At 36.9% G+C, this 23,251-nt stretch overlaps 2 protein-coding genes across 7 annotated transcripts in view; one reads left to right on the forward strand and one right to left on the reverse strand.

The window, feature by feature from the left end:
- dnajc13 (DnaJ heat shock protein family (Hsp40) member C13) overlaps window positions 1-11,120 on the reverse strand; it is a 40,535-nt gene extending 29,415 nt beyond the window's left edge. For all 5 annotated transcript variants that reach the window (XM_030122992.1, XM_030122991.1, XM_030122990.1 and 2 more), the window contains exons 1-3: window positions 10,959-11,120; window positions 8,042-8,122; window positions 620-695 (exon numbers count right to left, since the gene is read on the reverse strand). In XM_030122992.1, the coding sequence (XP_029978852.1) occupies window positions 620-695; window positions 8,042-8,109 (144 nt within the window). In that variant the 5' untranslated portion in view covers window positions 8,110-8,122; window positions 10,959-11,120. The remainder of the gene's footprint in view (window positions 1-619; window positions 696-8,041; window positions 8,123-10,958) is intronic.
- Window positions 11,121-14,225: 3,105 nt separating this feature from the next.
- On the forward strand, window positions 14,226-22,982 carry lztfl1 (leucine zipper transcription factor-like 1). Of its 2 annotated transcripts, none has more exons than XM_030123534.1 (10): window positions 14,226-14,510; window positions 14,823-14,947; window positions 15,885-16,079; window positions 18,596-18,653; window positions 19,428-19,499; window positions 19,604-19,669; window positions 19,763-19,840; window positions 20,400-20,576; window positions 21,820-21,923; window positions 22,035-22,982. In XM_030123534.1, exons 1-10 carry the CDS (start codon window positions 14,508-14,510, stop codon window positions 22,051-22,053), a joined length of 897 nt encoding a protein of 298 aa, XP_029979394.1. In that variant the 5' UTR covers window positions 14,226-14,507; the 3' UTR covers window positions 22,054-22,982. The 2 variants fall into 2 exon arrangements, with proteins under 2 accessions (XP_029979394.1, XP_029979395.1); XM_030123535.1 differs by having other exon boundaries at window positions 20,418-20,576.
- The last annotated feature ends 269 nt before the right edge of the window (window positions 22,983-23,251 follow it).

The following is a 23,251-nucleotide window of genomic DNA, read 5'->3' on the forward strand; positions in this document are numbered from 1 at the left end:
TGTATGGTCACTGGGTGAAAGAGGTAATGTATTATGTCCAACTGGAAAAGATTCACTATACTGTTAAAGGGTCAGTTCAGAAGTTCTCTGATGCCCAGTAACCTTTCTTAGCTCACTTTGAAACTATAAGCAGGGATGAGATTAATTTGTAGAGTGTAGTGTACACGTATGTGTATATGTAATATGCATTTGTGTATGCTTCTCTCTAACTTTCTGGCTGGTTTTTTTGTTCATTTTTCCTCTGGAATTTGTAATATTTCGGGGGGGGGGGGGTTAAAAAAGAAAAATGCCTCTATAGTAAATGTAATTGTATTAATACTTTTCAAAATCTTAATAACAAAGTCCTTGATCAAAAAAAATAAAATAAAATAAAAAATGTCAATTTGTCAAAACTGGGACAAACTTTGCAGACACTGTCTCAAAGAAGCAACATAAAAATATTAAACGAATCCGATCAGTAGTTTTGCAGAAGATTATCGAAGATTATGAGCCTTCATCAGCCGGTGAGATAAAAAGCACCACATTTTCTAGAGTAGCACCTTGTAAGGCGCTGGCAGAAGAGTGCACTGAATAACACAGCAGTAAACATCTGTTTGTATCAAGCTGCCAACACACTGACCTGATTTGTTACTTCTAATGTGGTAGGGTTGTAAGTGGTAATGCCATGGGTTCCCACTGAGAAGACTCGCTTGTACCTGGAAAAACAGAGAGAGGATGAGTCAGAAAAACAGTTTATCCTTCACAAACTACAGAAGGAAACACCTACAACACCTCAGGCAGGCACACACATTTAACACTGAATGTGAGAAACTGGGTGACTGTTGGCTGGTGTTTGAAACACGTGGGATTTAGGCAAAACGAGGCTTACAGATGCATTTAGCTCTAACAAACGCAAACAACACCTTTCAGTTTACAGTCTAAAAATGCCATATACTTCATTGCTCATAATAAAAATACAGCTCTAACATATCCATTGGAGGACAGAAAGGGGTGAGATCAGAAGGTTTATTTGCATTTCCCAGTGAATTCAAGTGATGAGTCAAGAGCAGGTGATATCACTCATGCCCGGTTACGTCATGATATCACCCCACATCCAGGTTAATGACGTCAGCTTGCACACATTTACTATGAGCCAGCAGCTGACATAATGTGAAGTTACCTAGAGTAAAGATTATCAAAATAAAGCCTTCCTTCCATTTTACCGCATAAAGACCCAAACAGCCACCGGTGACACAAACCATCTACAGATATAAACTGATTAATACTCGCTGATCCATTAATCCTGCCAATACATGTAAATAATTGATGTGAAATACAGTTTGTCATCTTTTTATGGTCATCAGATATGTCCCATTTGAACGTGCAGAGGCTCCATAGTTAAAGTGGAAACACCGTCATCTTCTTCAACACTGATTCACCAGTAAAACCCATGGAGTTGGATCAATGACAGTGGATGGACACACTTGTTTTTACATTCAGTTAGTAACACCTTTGCTGAAAAAGTAACTTTTTCTTCATTTTTCTCTGTTTTGATATAATCAACTTTGCATTTACTCTGTTTTCATGAACATGATCTGTGGATTAAATATAGGAAAATACGTGACTTACACCAGAAAATACAAAATACAGAAGATAATATTCCCAAAAAAATTGGTGATAAATCAGTTAAGAAAGGAAAAAATAGAGAAAAATTCATTTGGGAACTGCCACAAAAGTAGCACTGGGTCTTTATGGGTTAATGTGGACATGTAACAGTAAAGCTAACACTAAAGAAGCTGTATCATCACACAAATTCATACTACATTAAACCTTTAAATGAAATGAACCAGTTGTAATGACTCACACAAAGGACATGAATTCAACTGAACAGTTATGAGGCCAGGCTTTGTCACATTGTAGGAAGGAAGTGTGAAATTGTATTGAGTAAATCTTTGCATGTTGTGCTGTTTCTGTGTGTTACAGCTTGCAGGCATGATCATGAATAGATATAATTCTGCCTTGTATTTTTGCCCAATTTATAACTTTCTGTCTGGTTATTTGGTTAATGCAATGTCACAATAACTGTCCCATTTATTTCTGTCCATAGCTGTATAGTTGTTTGACTCTTGTACTGATGATGGGAGAGTTAGACCAGTGTGTGAATTCTCAGTACGGTTCAGGTCTGGTGTCCAATCTATGTCTAACATTGGTGTCTCATGTTCCTTGACCACTCTTTGACAATCTGAGGCTGATGAATCTCTGTACTGTTGTCGTGGAATATGTCTGTGTCGTCACCAAAGAAAAACGAATCCACTGATGTTCAACCTTGGTCATTCAGTATATTCAGGTTCAGCTGACCTCACTTTACATACAGGACATACAATACAGTATAATGCTCCTGAACCTAGACCTGACCAACTGAACCAACCTCAGATCATAACACTGCCCCCCCAGGCTTGCATTGTAGGCAGTATGCATGATGGGCAATCACTTCATCGGTCTCTCTTATTCTGATGCAACCAGGGTCAATCTGAATTCATCAGACCACAGGACCTTTTCCCATTGTTTCAGACTACATAAGAAATAGCAAGCTACACATTCAACAGTTAAGGCTGAATAACTTGCTGCAGCTGAAACATACTATAATAATTATCCAATGAAAGGCTCTCACTGGCGTAGCATCTACTGATTATTTCGATCAATTTCTTGTTGACTACGTTAGTTGTTTACTCTACATAAAAGTAAAAATATAATAGTAATAGCAAAGTAATTGTAAAAAAAAAAAAAACTGTAAAAATGTGTCTGGGCTTAAATCCAAAGATATCAGTTCAGAATACTGTCATATGATCACTGTAATTATAATTATACTTATTTATGTATATTTCTTTAATCAATAATATTGTCTAGTACATGTTGTACAAATTACTGTTCTGTGAGTTAATAGAGTGTTTTAATATGTATATTTCTTTTTTTTTTCTTTATGTTGTATTGATAATTTCTTTCCAGCAATTTTTTGTTATACTTGAATGGACCAACTGCAAATGCACTATAATTTCTACCTGGAATTAATTAAGTATTCTGATTTGATTCTGATTCATAAAGGACTGCTGACTGTTAACTGTTGCTAGTTAATTGATTGAGTTGTTGCAGCTCTAATTTAGTGTTAAATGCACATGTACGTGTAGAACATGTTCTTTTAGTGACTCTATTCTCACGATCAGCTCCTGCACCAAACTTGCTGACTTAGCTCCTTTCTCTTTTGCAAATCCTCATTAGGCCTTGATAAAAAATTAAGAGGTCTGAGCGGTAAACCGTTTAGACGTGCAGCTAAACTAAGTTAAACTGAGAGGTTACTTGCGGATAAAGCATTTGTACTGGTGTTTGGAGGACATGACAAACACAATCAGACAGGACGTTCAGAAGCCTGAGTGAGGCTGGACTGGAGTATTAGGTCCACGCTCCTCCAGCAGTCAGTGTCCTTTCTTCACAATTAGACTGTTGGCATGTCATTTTCATTCACTCCTGTTATGAAACCATGGTTCGTGTACTTTTTCAGTTTGAGGTTTCGTTTCCATTATTGCCTAATTCTGTCCTCTGAAGCCAGAGTCTGTCTTGGTCTCAGGCCATTCCCTGTGTCTTGACCTTGGTGCTAAGTGGAAAGCTTAACTGGGTGTCAGCACAAACCTTGTTAATTATTCATTCTCTATAGGCTGTCTTGTTTTTCTTTATTCTATCTTAGTACAAAGGCGATATTCATCACTGCCTAGTGAGTGTGTGTGGAAAATCAGAGTGAATTTCCAAATGCTCGATACAGTTAATTATTACTATTATTACTAATGTAAATTACAATAAAAATGTAAATATGTGAAGCAAATTAAGAGGTCACCTTTCTTTCTCTCGTATGAATATTCACATTTCAATTGACTCAGTGAGATAACAACCAACTTCTCATGTGATTTCCTGATAATAAAACAAGGGGACTTTGTCTTTAAAAGTACTAAAAAATGCGTATTAACATAACAACAAAAATATTGTTCTCAAAGAAAAAAAGACACTTCCAGACGGAGGCAAACTAGTTACAGTATAAGAATTAATGCTCTTAAAAATAGTGCACAACCATGTCTAAGTAACACACTGATAAATACAGATGAGCAGATGAAGCAGTGACTACACAGATAGAAGCTAAAGAAATGGCTGAATAAGCATATGGATGGACAGGTAAGAGAATATAATCGCAAAAGTAAATAGGCATAAAGCTTTGTAGAGTTGTTATATTAGCCACAAATCATGAACACCTCACTATCATGCCGTGGTGGTTAAAATTTCCATTCCAGCACAGATAAGAAAATCATCTTGGTGAGATTTTATACCACCATATGTCTGGTGACTGAAAGTTCTTCAGCAATAACATACATTTCACATGAAATGGGCTGACATGAGCTAGCTGCCCTAAAACTGACAATAAACAAATTATGAGGAGAAAGGGCACACTGTAAAACAAACTTTACAGGAACGGTTTACACAACTGACAGCCATCATACGTTAAGAGGTTACTCTACTGAAGAAGATCCATTCGTTCAAGTTTTTCCTTCGACTTCCAGTGTTTCATAACAAATCAAATTTGGCAACTTCCTGTATTTGAGTAAACCGCTGCATCTCTGCTTTACACCAATGTGCACACTTTCTCACAAGAAAGGCAGAAGTATTATCTGTGTGTCTGCAAACAGAGCTGGGAATACAAATAAGCTCCTATACAAGACTCTACAGACCACACAGTATTTAATAAACACAGTTGTAAAAGTAGAGGTCAATTACAAAGATTTACTGTACTTAAGTGGGTCTAAATGCAAACAGGAACAACAAAAAAGACTAAAAACACAATATAGTATTAACACAAACTATTGGGAGAAGTTGTGTCATATACACGATTGGGTAGTGGTGCATGGAAAACATCTATTACTGCTTTTCCCAAACTTTAGGCTGGATTTTAATGGTTCACAAATTGTCACAGTCTAATACATGACAATAATATAGTCAGTGAATTCTTTTTCTTGTTTAAAATACATGGAGTTTAAAAATGTTGACCACATTAAAGCAATGTGAAATGTAGAGGAGATAGTAAAACGATGCAAGAAGAAAACAATGTAAGATATAAAGCTGAAAAAAAACAAACAATACAAAAGATGAAATAAGATGCAACACAATGAAAATGGATGAATTAAAGACATAAACGGACACAAACAATTTAACGAACACCAGACAAAAACTGCGTTATAGTTGCAAAAGGTGAAAACTTTCAGATGCCATTTTTGCAGCATACAAATCAGTCAGTTGTGTTTGTGTTCATTACACATGAATTGTGTGTTTCTTGTGTCTGAGTCATGTTAGTGTGTAACTACTTACTCAACGTCACTAATCAGTGTTAGAAGTGATTGTTACCTGTGATTCACGTTATGACATTCAGGTAAAGCACATTTAATTAATCCTTTTGACAGCGGTAGAGTCATGAAAATGTAGATGATATGACTGTTTTCTGGTTTAAAAAGAAACAACATGGATTTTTAGGACTCAAGCTCAAAAAGTTTAGGAACCACTGATCTATTAAAGTCACAGCGAAATCAAAATGATAACATCAGCATCTGTTGCAGTTCAATTTCCCTGTTGTCAAAAAATAAATAAATGGGGAACTATGGAAGCATTCAAAGGACATTCAAAGGAGAATGAGATTTGCATCTTTAGAGGAAGACTGTAGAGAAGAAGTGTAGTCAAAAGCGTAATTAGACAGAAAACCTAATGCCCCTCATTATGAGAACACACAGACAAATCTAATATTTGCTGCAAGCTAAAGTCACAAGAATTAAATTAAACAGAAGTCTGAGTAAAGAGAAAATAAAAACGAAAAACGGCGCTGGCACAGGCACAAACACTTTACTTTTTGTTTACCATCATTTCAACAACTGGAGCAGAAACAATTCTGGCACAAGCTCGGAAAATGTCAGCGTAACCCCAAGTCTCTGACATCCAGTGACACACACAAAAAAGAAATCAATTATTTTTAAATATCTGCCAGGAGCGCCTTGAAGAAGCAATCTTGGACTTCAATGGGGCATTCCTGATGAAATAAAAGATAAATAAATAAACCTGCAAAACATGGACAAATGTTCTCCATGTTCCACAGTAATTATGCAATATTACTTTTTTTATTTAACCTTTATTTAACCAGATAAAGTCCCACTGAGATCAAGATCTCTTTTACAAAGGAGACCAAATCAAGAGTCAGGTCTGGACTGATTGATTGATTGAATCATTGATTGACTGATTGATTGATCTGGCCAAAAGTCAGCAGCACACACCATGATGAAATACAGGTTAAAAGATCAGTGATAACAGTAAATTAAAAAACAGGCAATAAATAACACAAAGTAATAACAAAAGTGTGACAAAATTTTTGAAGTGCATTGTAGTTTAGCTTATCTGCAGAGTGCAAAGAACTAAAAACATAGGCACTGTCCAAAGGATTCTCGCTGTCTAGTCAGTAATACAACACAAAAGCCGTCAGCCATCAGTTACTAAACATTTGATGCAAATGCTTTCAAGTCAGTGAAATATCCTGAGCACATGTGCAGTCGTGGGAGGAACTGACATGTCAACAGATGTTCAGGTGACACATGAAAGCAAAGCACAATGCTCATGTAACCCAGGTTAACTTCCTGCCTCCCAGTGACTTTCTAAATGGGAGATGCCTGAAGCTCTACTGTCCACCTCACATAAATGGACATTCGCTCTTGCCGGACACTTCAGGAAGCATTAGCCAGATGAGGCTCTGATGATGGCTACTGCTCTACCGCCCTGCTTAAGTTACACAAGTCAATGGCGGCCTTAATGGGACAAAGACATTTAGAAAGCAGGTATTGGTAATTTGATCCCACTGGCTCACTGGAGCTGGTTCATTCTTTCGTGGAGAGGGTCACCAAGCACCTACTTCACATCCGGACTAATTTTAGGTCTATGCCGTCTTGATAATGTATTTCAACCACAGTCTACTTTCCATAAGCTGAATACTACTACAACATACTGCACTGATTCACATCTCTGTTCAACCTAGTATTTCCCGTGCTGCTTTACAGTCTTCCTCTGACACATATTGTACATGCTGTTACTCAGACGCCGCCTTCCATTTATGAGGAAATTCAGAAAAATTCCCTTGAAACATAAGTGTCATTTCAGGGCTTTTAGGCACAGAACCTCAGCCCTTTTTTGACATCACCTATGGTAACTTAATGCAAACTCAATGTGAAGACTGCCAAAAGTAACTGACTTCTCTAAGATCTAATGGTTATAGTTGGTCTATAATGGTGTTTGGGATGTCTTTTTTTTATCTGCTCTAATTTTACAGCAACATAGTAATAATAATGGACTGCATCTGATCTAATGGTACATATTTGTTGATGATAAAATTTGACTTATTCTTGTCAGAAGCTCTTCCATCATGCACTTATGTAATGATCTAAAATTATGTGAAAACAGACACTACGCCCATTACAAAAAGAAAACAGGGAAAACCCCCATATTGAGGATGGCAACAAAATATTTACAAACCAAATATCAGCATTCAGTACTGCATTGTGCTATGTGTTTTGATATGGCCGCTGCAGGTGTCATACAGTCTAGTATATGAACAAATTCATACATAACCCTTCAGTGTAACATAGGTGTATGATATGCCAGTTGTTAACTAATCTGCATATTTAGCTTACGTTTCAGTTGATAGAAGAGCTCTTGAAAACCCTACATCACATTAGTACTGATCAGCCATTACTGAACGTGGTCTGCAGTCATCTTTTTCCCTGGTAAAGATAATGAAGTCAACACAATGGAAGCACTGACTCAGGATTTAAGCTTTTTCCAAAGCTCCCCTTCAAGGTGTTGGAGTGAATAGTTAACAAGGCTAATGTTGCCATGAAAGCTGATACAAAGAAGATGTGAAACAGACAGTGTCACCAGGCCTGAAATCCTATCGCTAGGTTTAAAAAAGAAAAAAAAAAAGTTGTGTGGGTCTTACTTTCCCCTCCAGGAGTGTTTGGTGGTGTAGAAACAGGCCAGGTCTTTGTTTTCTTTGACGACATTCATCTTTTCACAGGGCCTGCAGAAAAGGAAAGATACTTATACTTAATATACATTTTGGAAAAAATACGTGATCTTGGCTCAGCCTGTTTGAGGTCAAATATATGGACATAAAACACAGCATAAACAATGTGGATACCTTTTATAAATTTATCAAATAATCTGTACCCTGACCTTCATGAGTTGTTACAGCATCAACTTTCAATGCACATTTCACTGTACTGTCACACACACTTCACACAGCCATTCCACATTCTGCACCTCAGAGTGAGTGCCTCTTTATCCCTCCCTCTTCTTCAGAACTAATGCTGAGTAAACACTGATTATCCAACAACATGGAGAAGCCAGACACTCAATGACCATGACTGAGTGATTCTACATAACCTCTAGCATAGCTATGAACCACAGTATCAAGCCAGTTAGCAGCACATGACACCCACTTTATCAGACGCCATCTGTCATCTGTACAATTTCACACTTTTAAAGGGGGCACAGTTGTGAATAGGGAATCACAAGGATATGCTCTGCTTTTCTAAAACTGACAGAGTGAAGTAAAGGTCTCCTATTCCATGCTGATATCAGGAGCACAACAAGCAGCTGATCAAACGTCAATAAAGTGTGGTGCCAAGCTAGCATGGAATATTGATTGCCTCTAGATAAACAGAGGTTCGGCCATGTCTACGTGTACTTGCTCAGTGTCCAAAATGGGATGAAAAACCATATGAAACAAAAGCTGATTCAATGCTGAGTCAGCTAATTGGTCAAATATGTGCAGTAGATGAATTACATTCATTTCCTTTTGAGCAAGTACAATACAATTGTTTACAGTTTCGAGGTGTAGGTTCAAACACTAACCAGTCAACACACCACAGAGGAGAGGACAAAAGGGGGAATAACTGCCTTGTCCTATCCCCACTTAGTGCAGTAATTTGCTAGCGGCTGCACTGTGACAAGGAGAACCTGTGTCAGCAGTCTGCCAGGATCCTGGAAAAATCTGACTCCAGTTTTCCTTCCTCCCTATTTTAGTGCACAAATGAAGCAAAGAGCAGCAAAATGAATCTAAATGATGGAGTTCTTCATTCAATCAGGGGGCAGAGGGCAGGCTGCACACACAGGCTGCTTTCAAATCAATAAGAGCTGTAAAAAAAATAAATAAATAAAATCAAACACTTTGACTTTCTTTTTAATCCTTTGCAGCGGGACGCCTGGGTCTGTTTTCCTTTCAAACTTGCTTTCATGGAGCTGCATAATGAAACCAAACCAACGCGGGGTGCTGATGGAGTGTACAATAGGAGATGTAAGCAGCAAGCAGTGCACAGCATGCTATTTGCTGCTGCAGAGGGCAGGACAGTTTTTTTTTTTTTATTATATTACTGGGATGAGAGTAAAAAAAACAGAAGGAAAGCAGATTCCAGGATTGAGTCATGTGATTACCCCTCCCTGCTCTTTCAGTCTGTATGTAGATCAATGGGAAATTATTCATAGGCTATCTAAAAAAGAGTTTTCTCAAGGCAAAACTATTGAAGAAGAGAACGCAAATTCAGGTCAGGAGGATACAGTGACAAATATTAAATAAACACAGCCTAAAACATTTTGATATTTGCATGGCAACTTGTTTGTCTCACAACTTTTGGAGTGCATTTAACAAATGTCAGTTATGACAATATTTTATGGTCCAATTCCATATTACAGGATAACAATACACACTGTATAGTGCTGTCTATTTGGAAATGAGCTGTACTGCTGTAGCAAACATCTACACACCAAATATCTAAATGTCTGTCATCACTAAATTTGACTTGATACTGCAACCATACCGTGTGTCACCATAATTACCGTGATAACTTTCAAACCTGTCCAGACCTGCTTGGCATATTGTATTCATTTATGTCAGGCTCCAACTGTAACTTTTACAGATGATAATAAAATCTTTATCACTAGCATCCAGGTGAGATCAAGGGTTAAATTGTCACCTGTTATTACAACAGTATGTAGCAAAGATGCAGCCATAACCATCTGCAGTTAAACTTATATCTGACAGAAAACTGTCACAACCAAAGCTGAATAGACAAAATGGTAAAAGCACACTAATCTGTGCTGAAGTACAGTATTTGACCACTAAAATACTCGTGTAATGACAGGCTATTAATAAAAGTCAAATGTGGGTTTTCGTCTTCAAACATTTTTCTGCACCCCTGGCATGTTGCAATGCCCTCCTTTTATTTGCCAATTACACGTAGCAAGCCTTCTACTAAGACAGGAAGTAAACGCTCAGGAACCTACAGTGTACTTCATTGTGTCTGGTTATAAGTGAACTGCACGGACCGCCTACTGTCAGAATACAGTATATTTAAAGTACAAAGTCATACAAATGTAACCATTCAAGATAAATTACAAGATTTGAGTTATACTGGCTCATGACAGTTGCTAAGTCTGTTGGAGGATGTATGCTGGTTCGCCGCGATCTGTCAAGTAAATCCATGACAAGCAGCATTAACGTTACCTGACTCTCAAGCGGCTAACCAAACTCTGCTTCACTGCAACAGGCCTACGCGGTCCATGTGTAGCTAAAAACAAGAGCGACAGCAGTGTTTTTGCGATGACGGAACTATTGCTACTGTCTGCTCTACTCCCGGTTATACCAAACACTTTGGTTTGTTTGCTACACGTATAAAATGAGCTGTAGCAGGCTTAATGTTAGGTTGGTCACAAGCTAGCAGCTAACTAGCACATCACTCAGCTTCTGCTACTTCCAGGCAGAGGAGCTAGCTAGGCGCATTAGCAGCGGGGTTCAATCAAGCAAACATGAAGAAGATGGCTTGGAGAAGGTGGCAGGTGCTAACGGGTGAATTTACCTGCAGAATCGCTAACGGGTAATATACGTAGCCGTCCCTCAGCCCCCCACCCTCCTCTGAGTGTGGCTGGTGCTTCTCAGTTTTCCCACTCTGATGCTGAAGGTGCTCAGTTACGCCGTATTCCCCCCAACAACGCTCAGGACGCTGCCATATTCCTGATACCAAAAGTCTGCAAATGCGCATGCGTCGGGCCTGCCTGTCATGCGGCGGTCAGCTGATTGGTTTGTCTTGACGGCAAATTACCGCCATACCTGATCTGAGACCAGTCTTATCTCTGTTTCTTCGTTTTTAAAATTGATTGTATCAGACGAAACTGACCACGAAACAGTTTATAGCGTTCTGCTGCAGTTAAGAGTGCATACAAGATATTTCCATGTCTTTTCATTTGTACTATTGAGAAAATATGCGTCATTCTGTAAATTAGCCAAAGAATGCAATGTAAAGATCTAAGTCTGACATGCATTTTGCTAAAGTTACATAAAATTCCGGGCTAAATGTGAGCCTCGTGTCATAGAAGTAAATGTTTCGTTGTATCACTTCCATTGAGGTGGTTGAAAGAGCATTTAATTGATGTTTTAACCGATTCATATTTCAGTTTGTAGGGTTCCAAGAGGTGTATGTGATAAATGGATTAGACTAGGCAATTGTGCCCTCTAGGGACACTGTCCTGCAATTCATAGGCTATTTATCAGATCCACAGTACCTTCGTTAGATCTAGACTAGATCAAACACACACGTACAAGGTTGTATTAATGTCACAAAACTGCTGAAAAATAAATAAGAATAGACCTAAATCATATAAAATAACCACAATTTTGGATTAAAAACACTACCACTTTTCCAGAAACCTATGGCTGAGGTTTTTGATGTGTCTTACACAGCAACTGGAAACTTCTTAAAACAAATGTCTACATATGTAAAGTAGGAAACATTTCTAGTTGTGTCTTTCCATTTAAGTAAAACATTTTGCTAAGTATTAATGTCATCCACGTTATATTTGTTTCCATGCCTCAACATTTTGTTTTTTACAGTTTGCTTTTGTTTTAGTGTTTATTACTATTCATTACTCTCACACACAGTTATTTTTCCACAAACACTTGTTAATGCAGTAATTTTGTTTCTTTGACAATACATCAAAATTCAAGAATTGGTTATGTCACTTTACAAGCCAAACATGAAACAACCAAATTACGCGTGACCAGTGAGGTTTCACCATCTAAGATGACCATAGTGGAACAACACCAACATAAAACCAAGAATAAATTAATGAAAATTATCTCTGACCCATGTCCCTTCAGCATATAATCTAGAAAGTGGTTAAACTAGTCTTTCTGAGATTGAAAGAAAGACTCACCGTGATTGAAGGTAAAGGGGAAACATTTTGCCTGTGAATGCCTGGTGTTGCACAGTGAATTTAAGCGGGCCAGCACAGAGTGGTCACGTTATAAGGCATCTGATTAGGTGACTAACCATGCGCTGCCCGTTAGTATAATTTCATTACAGCTAGAGAGACATGAGAAAAAAAGTTTCCTTTTTTTAAACTTAGGAGCCCTCTAGACAAAATGATTTAGCTGGTGACTGGGCAAAAGAATTCTTAACAACTTTCTATTTAGCTCATGTGTCTGCTAAGAAAAAACACATGCACTATATTTGTCTGTGAAATACAGCACAACATAATACAGAACTCTATTGTTACATCCATCACACAAATATAAAGAGTGAAGTTCATTAGATCTGACTTGTCCCTTAGCAGCATCTGTTAAACAATGAATAAAACCAGCGAGACAATAATATTAACACAGAACTATATAAAGCAATACAATACAAAGTATGATGATGTGTGTGTGCATAATATGTATATTTTATCACATATGTGTATGTAAATTTAAAGTCATATACATGCTGTATCACAACTGAACTTAACCACGTTACAGAAGAAAGCAGCAACACTAGAAAACTCCCTCATAGTGGGTTTATGTCAATGACAGACCCATTGGGTCAGAGTTAGACACACTACCTTGTATTCTACCTCATGCCACACTAGCAGTCTTAGATGGATGTTCTGTTGCCAATAGCAACATCCACTGCCAGAATTATGTATCAGTTTGCAGCCAGCAGGTTTTTGTCAGACTGTTTCCAAATATAATCAGGAAACTAACCAGAATCAGAAATGTTCCTACAGGACTGTTATCTGAAGGTACTCTTCTGATTACAGCTTGGTGGCTGATAATTAGATAATTATTTGTCAGAATTTAGGTTTTCTGTTAACCATCACCATAGCCTGATGACAAAAACCTGAGAGTAGCAAATAAATGAACTAACTATTCATTTATCCATGGTAATCAGTGAAAAGCTCCTGAGTATGTAAGTAGTTTTTGGATTTAATTTAAAGTATTGTTGTCTGCGCCACAATTAGTTAACAGTGATGTCAATGGCTTAAATAGAATAGAATAGAATAGAATAGAATAGAATAGAATAGAATAGAATAGAATGCTTTTATTGTCATTATACACATGTACAACAAAATTAAAAAGGCAACTCTCTTGTGGCACAAAGTACAAATATAGAAGACAAAGAAAAAAAAACACTTTTCACATTTCACATTTCTTGTGTTGTTCATATCTTGTTTTTTACAATAGCCTGTAACCAACTTTGTAAATATTTTTTCATGTATTAAAAATAATAAATGGCTGAACCAAAGGACGCTATATCTTTTCAGGGGTCACACATACAGCTGAAAAAGCTGAGAAATTTCAAGCCTGAACCTTTTCAACCTGGACAAGATCTGGCTTGTCTTAGTCATTATCGCCATCTACTGCACCACACTATTCATGACAAGCACAACGAAATGATAGTTCAGTAACACATACGTTAATGTGAGTAAGATAAGTAGTATCACTGTCTTGGAGGTTGAAAACGGCAAACTTTTCAGTTTCCAAGAAATGCGAAAGAAAACACCTTATTTATATAGCTTATATATTTCAGAAACCTGAAGTACACTGAAGCTGTCACTGAATATTACTTGTGAATTATTTACCACCATTTCATCGATTAAGACTATGAAATATGTAGCTAGATAAACTGAACGATGTAGCACCACCATCATGTTGAATGTGATTTATAACTGTTTCACTGACAATGTGAAACTTGCCGTAATTTTTTTTTCGCTCATTTTATTAATGAGTCAAATATGTGAGCGATTTTTCCGTGTTACACGTAAAGCATTTGAATGCACCTTCAGTAACCAAGGTAATGACGCTATCCTCCGTTACCAAGGCATTCTCAAGGCAAACACTAGCTACATAGCCCTGCTAGCCTATCTGCTAGATAATCTTAAAGCTATGATATAACCGCTGTTCAGCCTTTTGATCGAATTGCTCATTTACTAGGAAATACTTTACTGTAAATCTCGCCCAACATAACACATTTTTTATTCTAGACTCTTCACTGCGCGGCCTAAATACGAGGCTGAAACCCCATTTTTCTTAGAATCTGCACAGTCTGCAAGCTAGCTAACTTAGTAACGTTGCCGTTAGCTCTACTGCCACCATGGTAAGTAGCTGCTACGTGTTATTAGGCAGGAGGCCACCTGTTTGCTTTTATAAGTTATAATGATATACGCCCAGTTGTATTTTTCAGATTCGTTCTCGTCTTGAAGATGAGTAAAGCTGTAGAGTTAGTAAGCATTCTGTTTACGATGTACTGTTTGTTGAAGCTTATGTGGATAGGCCATGCCTTCTATTAGCAAGGGGAAATCGTCTTGTTAACGTAGCTTATCAGATAGTTCTGGTATATTTGTCAGTACGTCTTTTACCTCAAGTGACGATGTTTTTGACTAAGTCCTCTCCTCTCGTCTCCACGTAGGGTGACTTTGAGTTTAATGAACACCATCAGCATGAAGTCATTAATTACATGCGGTTTGCTCGTTCAAAGAGGGTCCTCAGACTCAAGACTATTGACTCCTGCTTCGAAGAACTCAAAGACAGCAGGTGAGGTTTTCATAATGTATATTTGAGTCTTTTAAAAAGAAAGAGTTTGTAAAACAAAACACAGCCCATAAAACAAAGAGAATTTAAGATGAGACCGTAATACACTGTTTACATGTAGAAACAAGTCCAAACTGAAGTCAGTTCCTATAAATTAGGGCAAAACGTTAATTATTAATAGGAGTATATTCAAGGCTTGAGCCTTAACATTTTATGCACTGATTTATAGTGAGCTATGTGTCCAGAGGAGGAGCTAATCAGATTATGCCAACAGTGTAATGACCACTTTGTAATGCCTTTTGTGAAGCTTTCTGGACTATGGCATGAATGCAAATTGTAAGTGTAGGTGGGTTCAACCGCTTTGTCATACATCCTTCTTAAACTAGGTATAATATGTGTGGAGTTTTTGAAACTTTGCAACAGAGTGATCATATAGGCATATACAGTATGTTAAATGTACTAAGACTTCATACAAATACACTGGTTATGCAGTATTACGTCACCTCTGGCCTTGTTTTTGCAGGGTTGTAATGAGTCTCTTTGTTATGATACAAGAAAACACATGAATTATGTGAAAATTATAAAACAGCAAAAAAGATCAGAACTAAATGGCTTCTACAGCCAAAAGTCAGTATTTAGTATGAACTCAGAACATGCTTAACAGTGTTTCTTTTGTCATCTTGTGGTATATTGTATATACCACATACTTCCTTCAGAGCTTCCTTCTTTAGACTTAGGCAGAATTTTTTTTTTTTTCTCTCCAGCTGTTCCTGTATATCTTCTACAGTTGTCACAATTTTTTTTAATGCTTTAAATACATGTATATTCCAGTTGTCTTTTGATGCACAACAAACCTAATGACAGCCTGTTGAGCAATAACATATGTAACTTTAGATTTCATTTGCATTAACTCGACATTAATAAAAGTTACTTTTTTCAGACTGGTGGAGGAAACCTTTACAGTGGATGAGGTGAGAGAGATGCTGGATGACCTGCAGGCAGTGGTACGTGGGGAGGTGGAAACCGAGCTCATCAATACAGCTCACACCAATGTGCTGCTGCTCAGACAGCTTTTCTCCCAGGCAGAGAAGTTCTACCTTCGACTACAGACTGACATCTCAGAGCTTGAGAATAGGTGGGATATTTGGATTTATACATATGCAGGCTTCCTGTTAAACATTGCATTTATACACTAAAACACTATGCAAGCATTTGACAGAAAGTTACTGTGCAAACAGGTGGTGATATGTATGGATAATACATAGCCAAAAAAAACTCTTGAAAGATTTTTTTTTTCCATAGTGTGTGCATGTGTTTTATTGTTCATGCAAATTCTGAGCTTGTGTGTGTAATGATTTGACCCATATCTTAACAACATATTAACAACATGAGTACAGAGGTTTGAAAATGACATAAGAATAGAATAGAATAGAATAGAATAGAATAGAATAGAATAGAATAGAATAGAATAGAATAGAATGTTATCCAGTGGAGGCTGTAAAATTGTCTTAAATCTCACCATTAGAATAAGATATTATGGAAAAAATGTAATAATTCACTTTAAATTATTGTTTTAAACATTTCCAAGATAAAATCATAACACTAATGTGACAGTTTAAGGTCAAACAGAGTATCACACCAAAGTATGAGGTGATCTAGGACCCGAGAACATCGTTACCCTTTGTATCAGGGGCCACTTCCTTCTCAGTATGGTTTAGATGTGGTGTTAGGTGTGTTACATGCCAGTCAAAAAGGTCACTGTCACACAGTCTATTATATGATTCAAACTTTTTACTAGCGCAGTGGTTTCCTTTTTTGTAGAAACATACACTTACACTAGAAACCACAACTTTTTCTGCTGTAAAATTTTGAGGTCAGTTCACATAAATTTCAAAAGATCATGTTTTTTTCACAGAGCTTAATCAGTGACACCTTAAGATAAAGAGGGCCCCATATTATCCTCAGTAACCAGGGCCTGTCTTCTTTGAACCTCCCCTTTTGTTGAGTTTTGTTATTGTTCTCACAGAAGTCTTGTAACTTGTCAAGAACCCCAGTGGCACTTGTCGTGTAGAATAACTTTATTTCACTCTAAATGTTTCAGCTTGGACCCTGATGGAAGCCAAAAGCTGAAATGCATTGATTTACATTTAAAGTGAAATAAAGTTGTTCTACCTGACAAGCGCTGCTGATGTAATTGACCTTTTGCAAGTTTTTTTTTGTCCTCCATGCACATTTTAAGTGGGTTAAATTGTGTTAAAAACCTTCTACTCATCTGAAAACACCACTAAAATCAGAGCTACTTTCAAAGCTTTGAATCAATAAAAGCAAATGAAACATGTTTTTTCGTAATGCAGCTAAGTTCATACAAGTTCATTATTATACAGCTGAACGCATACTTCTTTGTTGATGTGACTGCACCACGTTGACCACACATTTCTCTGTGATCGCACGAGATGTGTTCGTTGCCAGGTGTCAGTGGATAATAAATCCTCTTTTTTTCTTTTGTTTCTTTTGGTTGCCAAGAGTGCTTTAGAACCTGTTTTTTCCCCACAAGCTTAAACAGCGGGCAGCCAGGGCATGTACATATGATATCCGTAATAAATCACATAGGAAGTGCTGTCATGATGTACTTTGACACTCTTGACATTTTTGGCATTAAAGACTCAAGGGTTTTTTGGCAAAAATACCAGTAGTAAAGATGGGTATATAATAAAAATATCTGGGGTAATGGGTTTCCATATCAAACCGTAGCCCAAAGCACAAAAGGCTCCTGTTTGCAGCTGAGGGTTTTCCGTGTTCACAAGTATTATATTATTAGATCATTATTTCTTGAGTATAGAATAGAATAGAATAGAATAGAATAGAATAGAATATCTTCATTGTCATTGTATCAAATACAATGAAATTCAAAAGTGTCATCCAATCTGTACATCATACATAAAATCTATTATAAAAATAAAAGCACTTAAAATAGATAACTTAATAAAACACAAGCAGAAACCCATCACTCACACACAAACATACATTCTGTTATTGCACAAACACATTCATACAATAATCAACCCTTTATTTTTCATTCATGTAAACATATAGCCACAGCTAGCCAGTATGTTCAATTGTAAAACACTACAGTAAAAATATTAGTTTTGGATGCATTTTTCAGGTGAACTTAATGTACCTTTTGACCTCAGTAACCTTTCACCTTGTTAACTGCATGTTTTGGAAACTTTTTTTTTTTGTTTAGAATTTGAACATAGTGGGTGGATAAGCAGGCTCAGCCCTATGTGACTGAGTGTGTGTCTAAAGTAGGAATACGCCCCGTGTTGCAGTCTACGTGTGTTCAGCTGCTTTTTTTAACCACATATAAGCATTTCACAGAGCTGTTCTGCTCACCACAAGCATATCTCCTATGTACAAAAGTGTTATCAAAAACAAGGGTGTTTATTTTTCCTTTTAATCAAAGATTCCTAACTGCCAGATGGTAGACTGTTTTAAAAAATAAGCATGAATACTGAGGCTGCAAGTTGACAGTTACTTCAGAAATAGTACAAATGCTTATTTTTATTATTACTGTTCTGCTCAGCCCTGATAATGTTTTTATTTGAAGACGAAAGTTTCTAATAGAAGCTTTTTGTGTGTAAATGTTTTTAGGGAGCTGTTAGAACAAGTGGCTGAGTTTGAGAAGACTGACTTTAAAACCCCCGATAAGGTAAGTATTGTGTGCAGCTCAACCATATTTAGGCCCAAAACCTCACCATCATTATGCTCATCATTAATCATGTGCTGAAAGAATATTTATACCCTCATGGAATCCACTAACCTGAGGGCAGTGGAGCTTTAAGACACATTTTAAGTAGTTTTATATTTCTGGCTGACTACATGCATGCGGTTCAGAAGTCACACATCAGTGAAGCTGACGTGTGGTTTCACAGCGCAGTGTTAAAGAAAAACAAATCAACTTTGTAATACAATACTCTTCTCTGTCATGGGTTTAGTTATTCACACCTTTTTTCTAAACATAGACCTTAGTCATCTTCATGTTTTTCAGAGATGCAAGGCAAACCCAATACAATGTACGTAAATAACATATATATATATATATATATATTTTTTTTTTTTTTGTGATCAAATGTTTATTTTCATTTAACAAATTAAATGGAACAGAGATATTTCAGGTTATACAATATTACTGGAGTAGATTCTCAGTGCAAGAATACCAACAGTGAGCCCAAGACAAAAGAACGTGTCATGGGATGTACATAAATAATATTTAATTTAATTTCTAATTCTAAATGTATATAAATATTTATATACATGCCAAATTTCTTATTTGTCTCTTTCATTTTTCACTCGTCTTTTCTCTTCAATTTTTTGTTGTATGCTGCTGCTGTTAACTGTGAAATTTCCCCCACACTGGGATAAATAAAGTCTTATCTTATCTTATCTTACCTTATCATTTGTTACTTTTTTATTTTATTCCCAGATGAACCAAGAAACCAGCAAACCCAAGTTAGCACCACTCAATGAAGGTGGAGTGTCTGAACTCCTAAACAAGGTAAAGAAACACAGTGTTGTACATCTGTTACATGTCTAGTTGAATTGTACAAAGGCTTATTATAATTTTTTTCTCCATACACACCTGTCTTAATATTTCTTCAGGAGATAACAAGACTTCAAGAGGAAAATGACAAGCTGAAATCTAGACTGCGGACTTTAGAAACCCAGGTATAACAACTAGTCCCACAGTTTTTCTTAGCCATCCTTACCTATCACTGTAGTACTTGATCTTATTCAATCAAATGCTGTTTTATTTTTTAGGCTATGAGTGCTCTGGACGAGAAAACTAAAGCTGAAAGAGCTCTGAAAGACCTTCAGAAGGTGCAAAGTGAACATCAGGTACTGTTGAGAGGTTGAGTCCATGTTTTTACCATTAAACCTTCCGATTTTTATTTATCTATTTAACTCCATAGTTTTTATTTTATTTATTTATTTCATTTTATTTTACTTGCTATCATTTGCTTTTACCTGCCAACTTGGGCTGGATATGGTATGTATCAAGATAACTAAAATGTTGTCTCTGTCTGTCATTGTGAATAGGATAGGTTTAGATTCTGTAATAATAAGAGGAAATAATCATTATATATTAACTGGATAGTCGACCTACAGAGTACATGTACCATTCAAACAGGCTTTTTAACAGGCTTTCACAAATATTTAACTTTTTCCATAATTCACGCAAGAAAAAGACAATGATGTTCAGCCAGTTTTCTATAAAGTATATTTAATGACTCACCTACATATAAGTTAAACAGCTCCTTTTTTAAATCTTAACTAAAGAGTTGCTGACGTTTTCTGTAAATCTCCATAGGTGGACTATTCAAATAAAGCTGACCAAAGTAATTGAATGCTGTGAACTAATTTTACGTTGTTTTTTTTTTTTTTTTTAACTTTTAAGATGATGGCACACTCCCAGGAGATTACCAGCCTAGAGGATACGGTGGCAGCTCTGAAGGACGACTATGAAAGGTCTCTGAGTGCCAACGCTGCATCCCAGAAAGACCTGCAGGAGAACCTGATCTCTTCAAAACATGAGCTTCTGCGAGTACAAGAGCAGCTCACTTTGGCAGAAAAGGTACTGCACTGTCACCCCTTAACCACAAGTAACCAACATGAACTGATATTAGCACTCAGAAAATACTGAATACTGGCACATTCTGATATTTCGTTGATCCACATTTACCTTTGATCATGGCATGCATTTGCTGTGGCATTGTTTTGATCAGCTTATGCAATGTCACAAAATGTGTTCCCATCCAGAGGTGCAATAATGTTCAGCCAAGATCTTGTTTTCTCAATGGAGAGTCAGACCGCTGTACAAAGTCTCCATCACATCCCAACAATTCTCAATGGGGTCCAGGTCTGGACTCTGTTGTGGCCAATCCATGTGTGAAAATAGTGTCTCATGTTCCCTGAACCACTCTTTCATAGTCTGATCCTGATGAATCCTGCTATTTGTCATCTTGGAATATGTGTGTGTCATCAGGGAAGAAAAAAATACTTCATCTTTACTGGTCAGGTCTAGGTTCCTGAACCTAGACTTGACCAACTCAACCAACCCCAGATCATAACACTGCCGCCACAGGCTTGTACTGTAGGCACTCGGCATGATGGGTAATCACTTCATCCATCTTTCCTCTCACCCTGATGATTCCATCACTCTGGAACAGGATCAGTCTGGACTCATCAGACCACATGACCTTTATCCTTTATTTGAAACACACTCCAGTCTGTGCTGTCTATCCAAGGCCAAAATAAAATGACAAATGAAGTGTTAGGGTTAAATAATTTTTTTGCCAGATGAAATTTATTCATCCATCCATTGTCTGAACCACCTGTTGTTCCTTGCGAGGGTTTGTGAGGTACACCCTGGATGTGCTGGCAGTTCATTACAGCGCTGACATATAGAGATAAACAACCATTCAAAATATATTAATGACCAGTGTTGGGAGTGATATGTAACAAAAGTAATGCATTACAGGAACAAATTACTTTACTAATCAGTAATATTTTACTATATATATATGTGTGTGTGTGTGTGTGTGTGTGTGTGTGTATATAAACACTGTATTAAGACACAATTAGAACAGCAATTTGTACAATATGTACTAGACAATATATTATCAATATGATAATTAAAGACATATACACAAATAAGTGTGCAAAATTATTGTTGTGTTAGTAAAAGTTATGTGGTTATAATGAGGAATTATACAGTCTGATGGCCACAGGCAGGAATTTTCTGTGTTGTTCAGTGGTGCATTTGGGTATTATAGGTTCAGGTGTGTTCACCTCACTTTTCTGTTTGTGTGATACAGGAACTGGAGAAGAAGTTTCAACAAACTGCTGCCTACCGCAACATGAAAGAGATTCTGACTAAGAAGAATGAGCAGATCAAAGAAATTAGAAAGCGACTGCAGAGGTGAGTAATTATCACAAACCTTATTGTATGTTTTACAAAACATTTGGTTGGATTTAACATGTTCTTTTAATTCCTGTTTCCTTATGTCTTTATGCTCACTGTCCATTCCAGATACGAGCCCAATGAATGAGTTCTACCCAAGGCAGCTGGTTTAACAGATGTCCAGGGTGAACAACAGGACCAAAATTTATGACTGTGGTTTTGAGAAGAAACCATCAGCTTCCACTGCTATATGACAAGACCGACAGAAAAAAGCATTTTCTCAAGGAATTGCTATAATCATGTTTATCTGGTTTCCTTAGTACTTATTAGCTTGCATAAAGGGCAGGAGCAGGGAGGCTGATAGTACACAGAGCTGAACACACAAACTGAGTAGTAATAAAATGATAGCCTTCTTCAGCTGTGCTTTTTTATGTCTCAGTTTGGAGTTTAGACTTCCTTCAGTGCTCTATGCAATTCTGTTCATGTCCCTGTTTGACGAGGCCTTGTCCATTAGCTCAGCTGGATGGATACCTGTCTGTCTGAAGCTCTGCAGTCGTATCTTTCAGATGGGTAGAGGTTGGATGTGAGTGTGGTAAATGCTTACTGATTTCTGCTATTTTGCTTGAAGGGTCTTCATGTATGCATCTCCTAATCAAAATACCATACATTATCAAATATAAGGCTAAACCAGATTGTTCTGTTGTATTAACTGTTCCAAAGTTTCTAGTTTTTTTCCGCATTTTTAAAACAAAACTGTTTTCAGTGATGGGACTTTCTGTGAAAGTCCCATCACTGAAAACATAGCAGAATGGTTTGTTTATGCATTGAATAACATGCTTAGTGATGTAGAATAATTTCCCTACTTCCCCACACAAATGGCATAGACTATTTTTAACTTTAACTGTGTGTTTTTTCGTATTGCTGTGGGTGAATGAATGTAAGAGAAAAAAACAACTATATACATGATGTTCATGAAGTAATGCTCTTGTAGAGTGTGATACATCTGCCCTATATTACACTAGATGTGGATTTGATTGTATTGTGCAAAGGGGTAATAAAAGCTATTACTGAATAATACATGCATACTCATTTTTAATAATCATCATATCTTTGAATTAATTTCTATACAATAAGTCTAGGATGTGTTTTCAGTCAAACTTGTCAATATATTTTAGCTCAACATACTAACTTTATTAAAACCATTGCATGATAAATGTGACCTGAGCACCATGTCTCCTGTCTCTGGCCTATTGCATTCTGCGGGAGGCTTCTGGTTGCATTAGTAGACAATATATAACAAAAAACAAATCACCAATGAACAAGTGGTACCAGGCACAACAAACCCT

The sequence above is a fragment of the Sphaeramia orbicularis genome, chromosome 20, assembly GCF_902148855.1.
Source record: "Sphaeramia orbicularis chromosome 20, fSphaOr1.1, whole genome shotgun sequence".
Lineage (NCBI taxonomy): Eukaryota > Metazoa > Chordata > Actinopteri > Kurtiformes > Apogonidae > Sphaeramia > Sphaeramia orbicularis.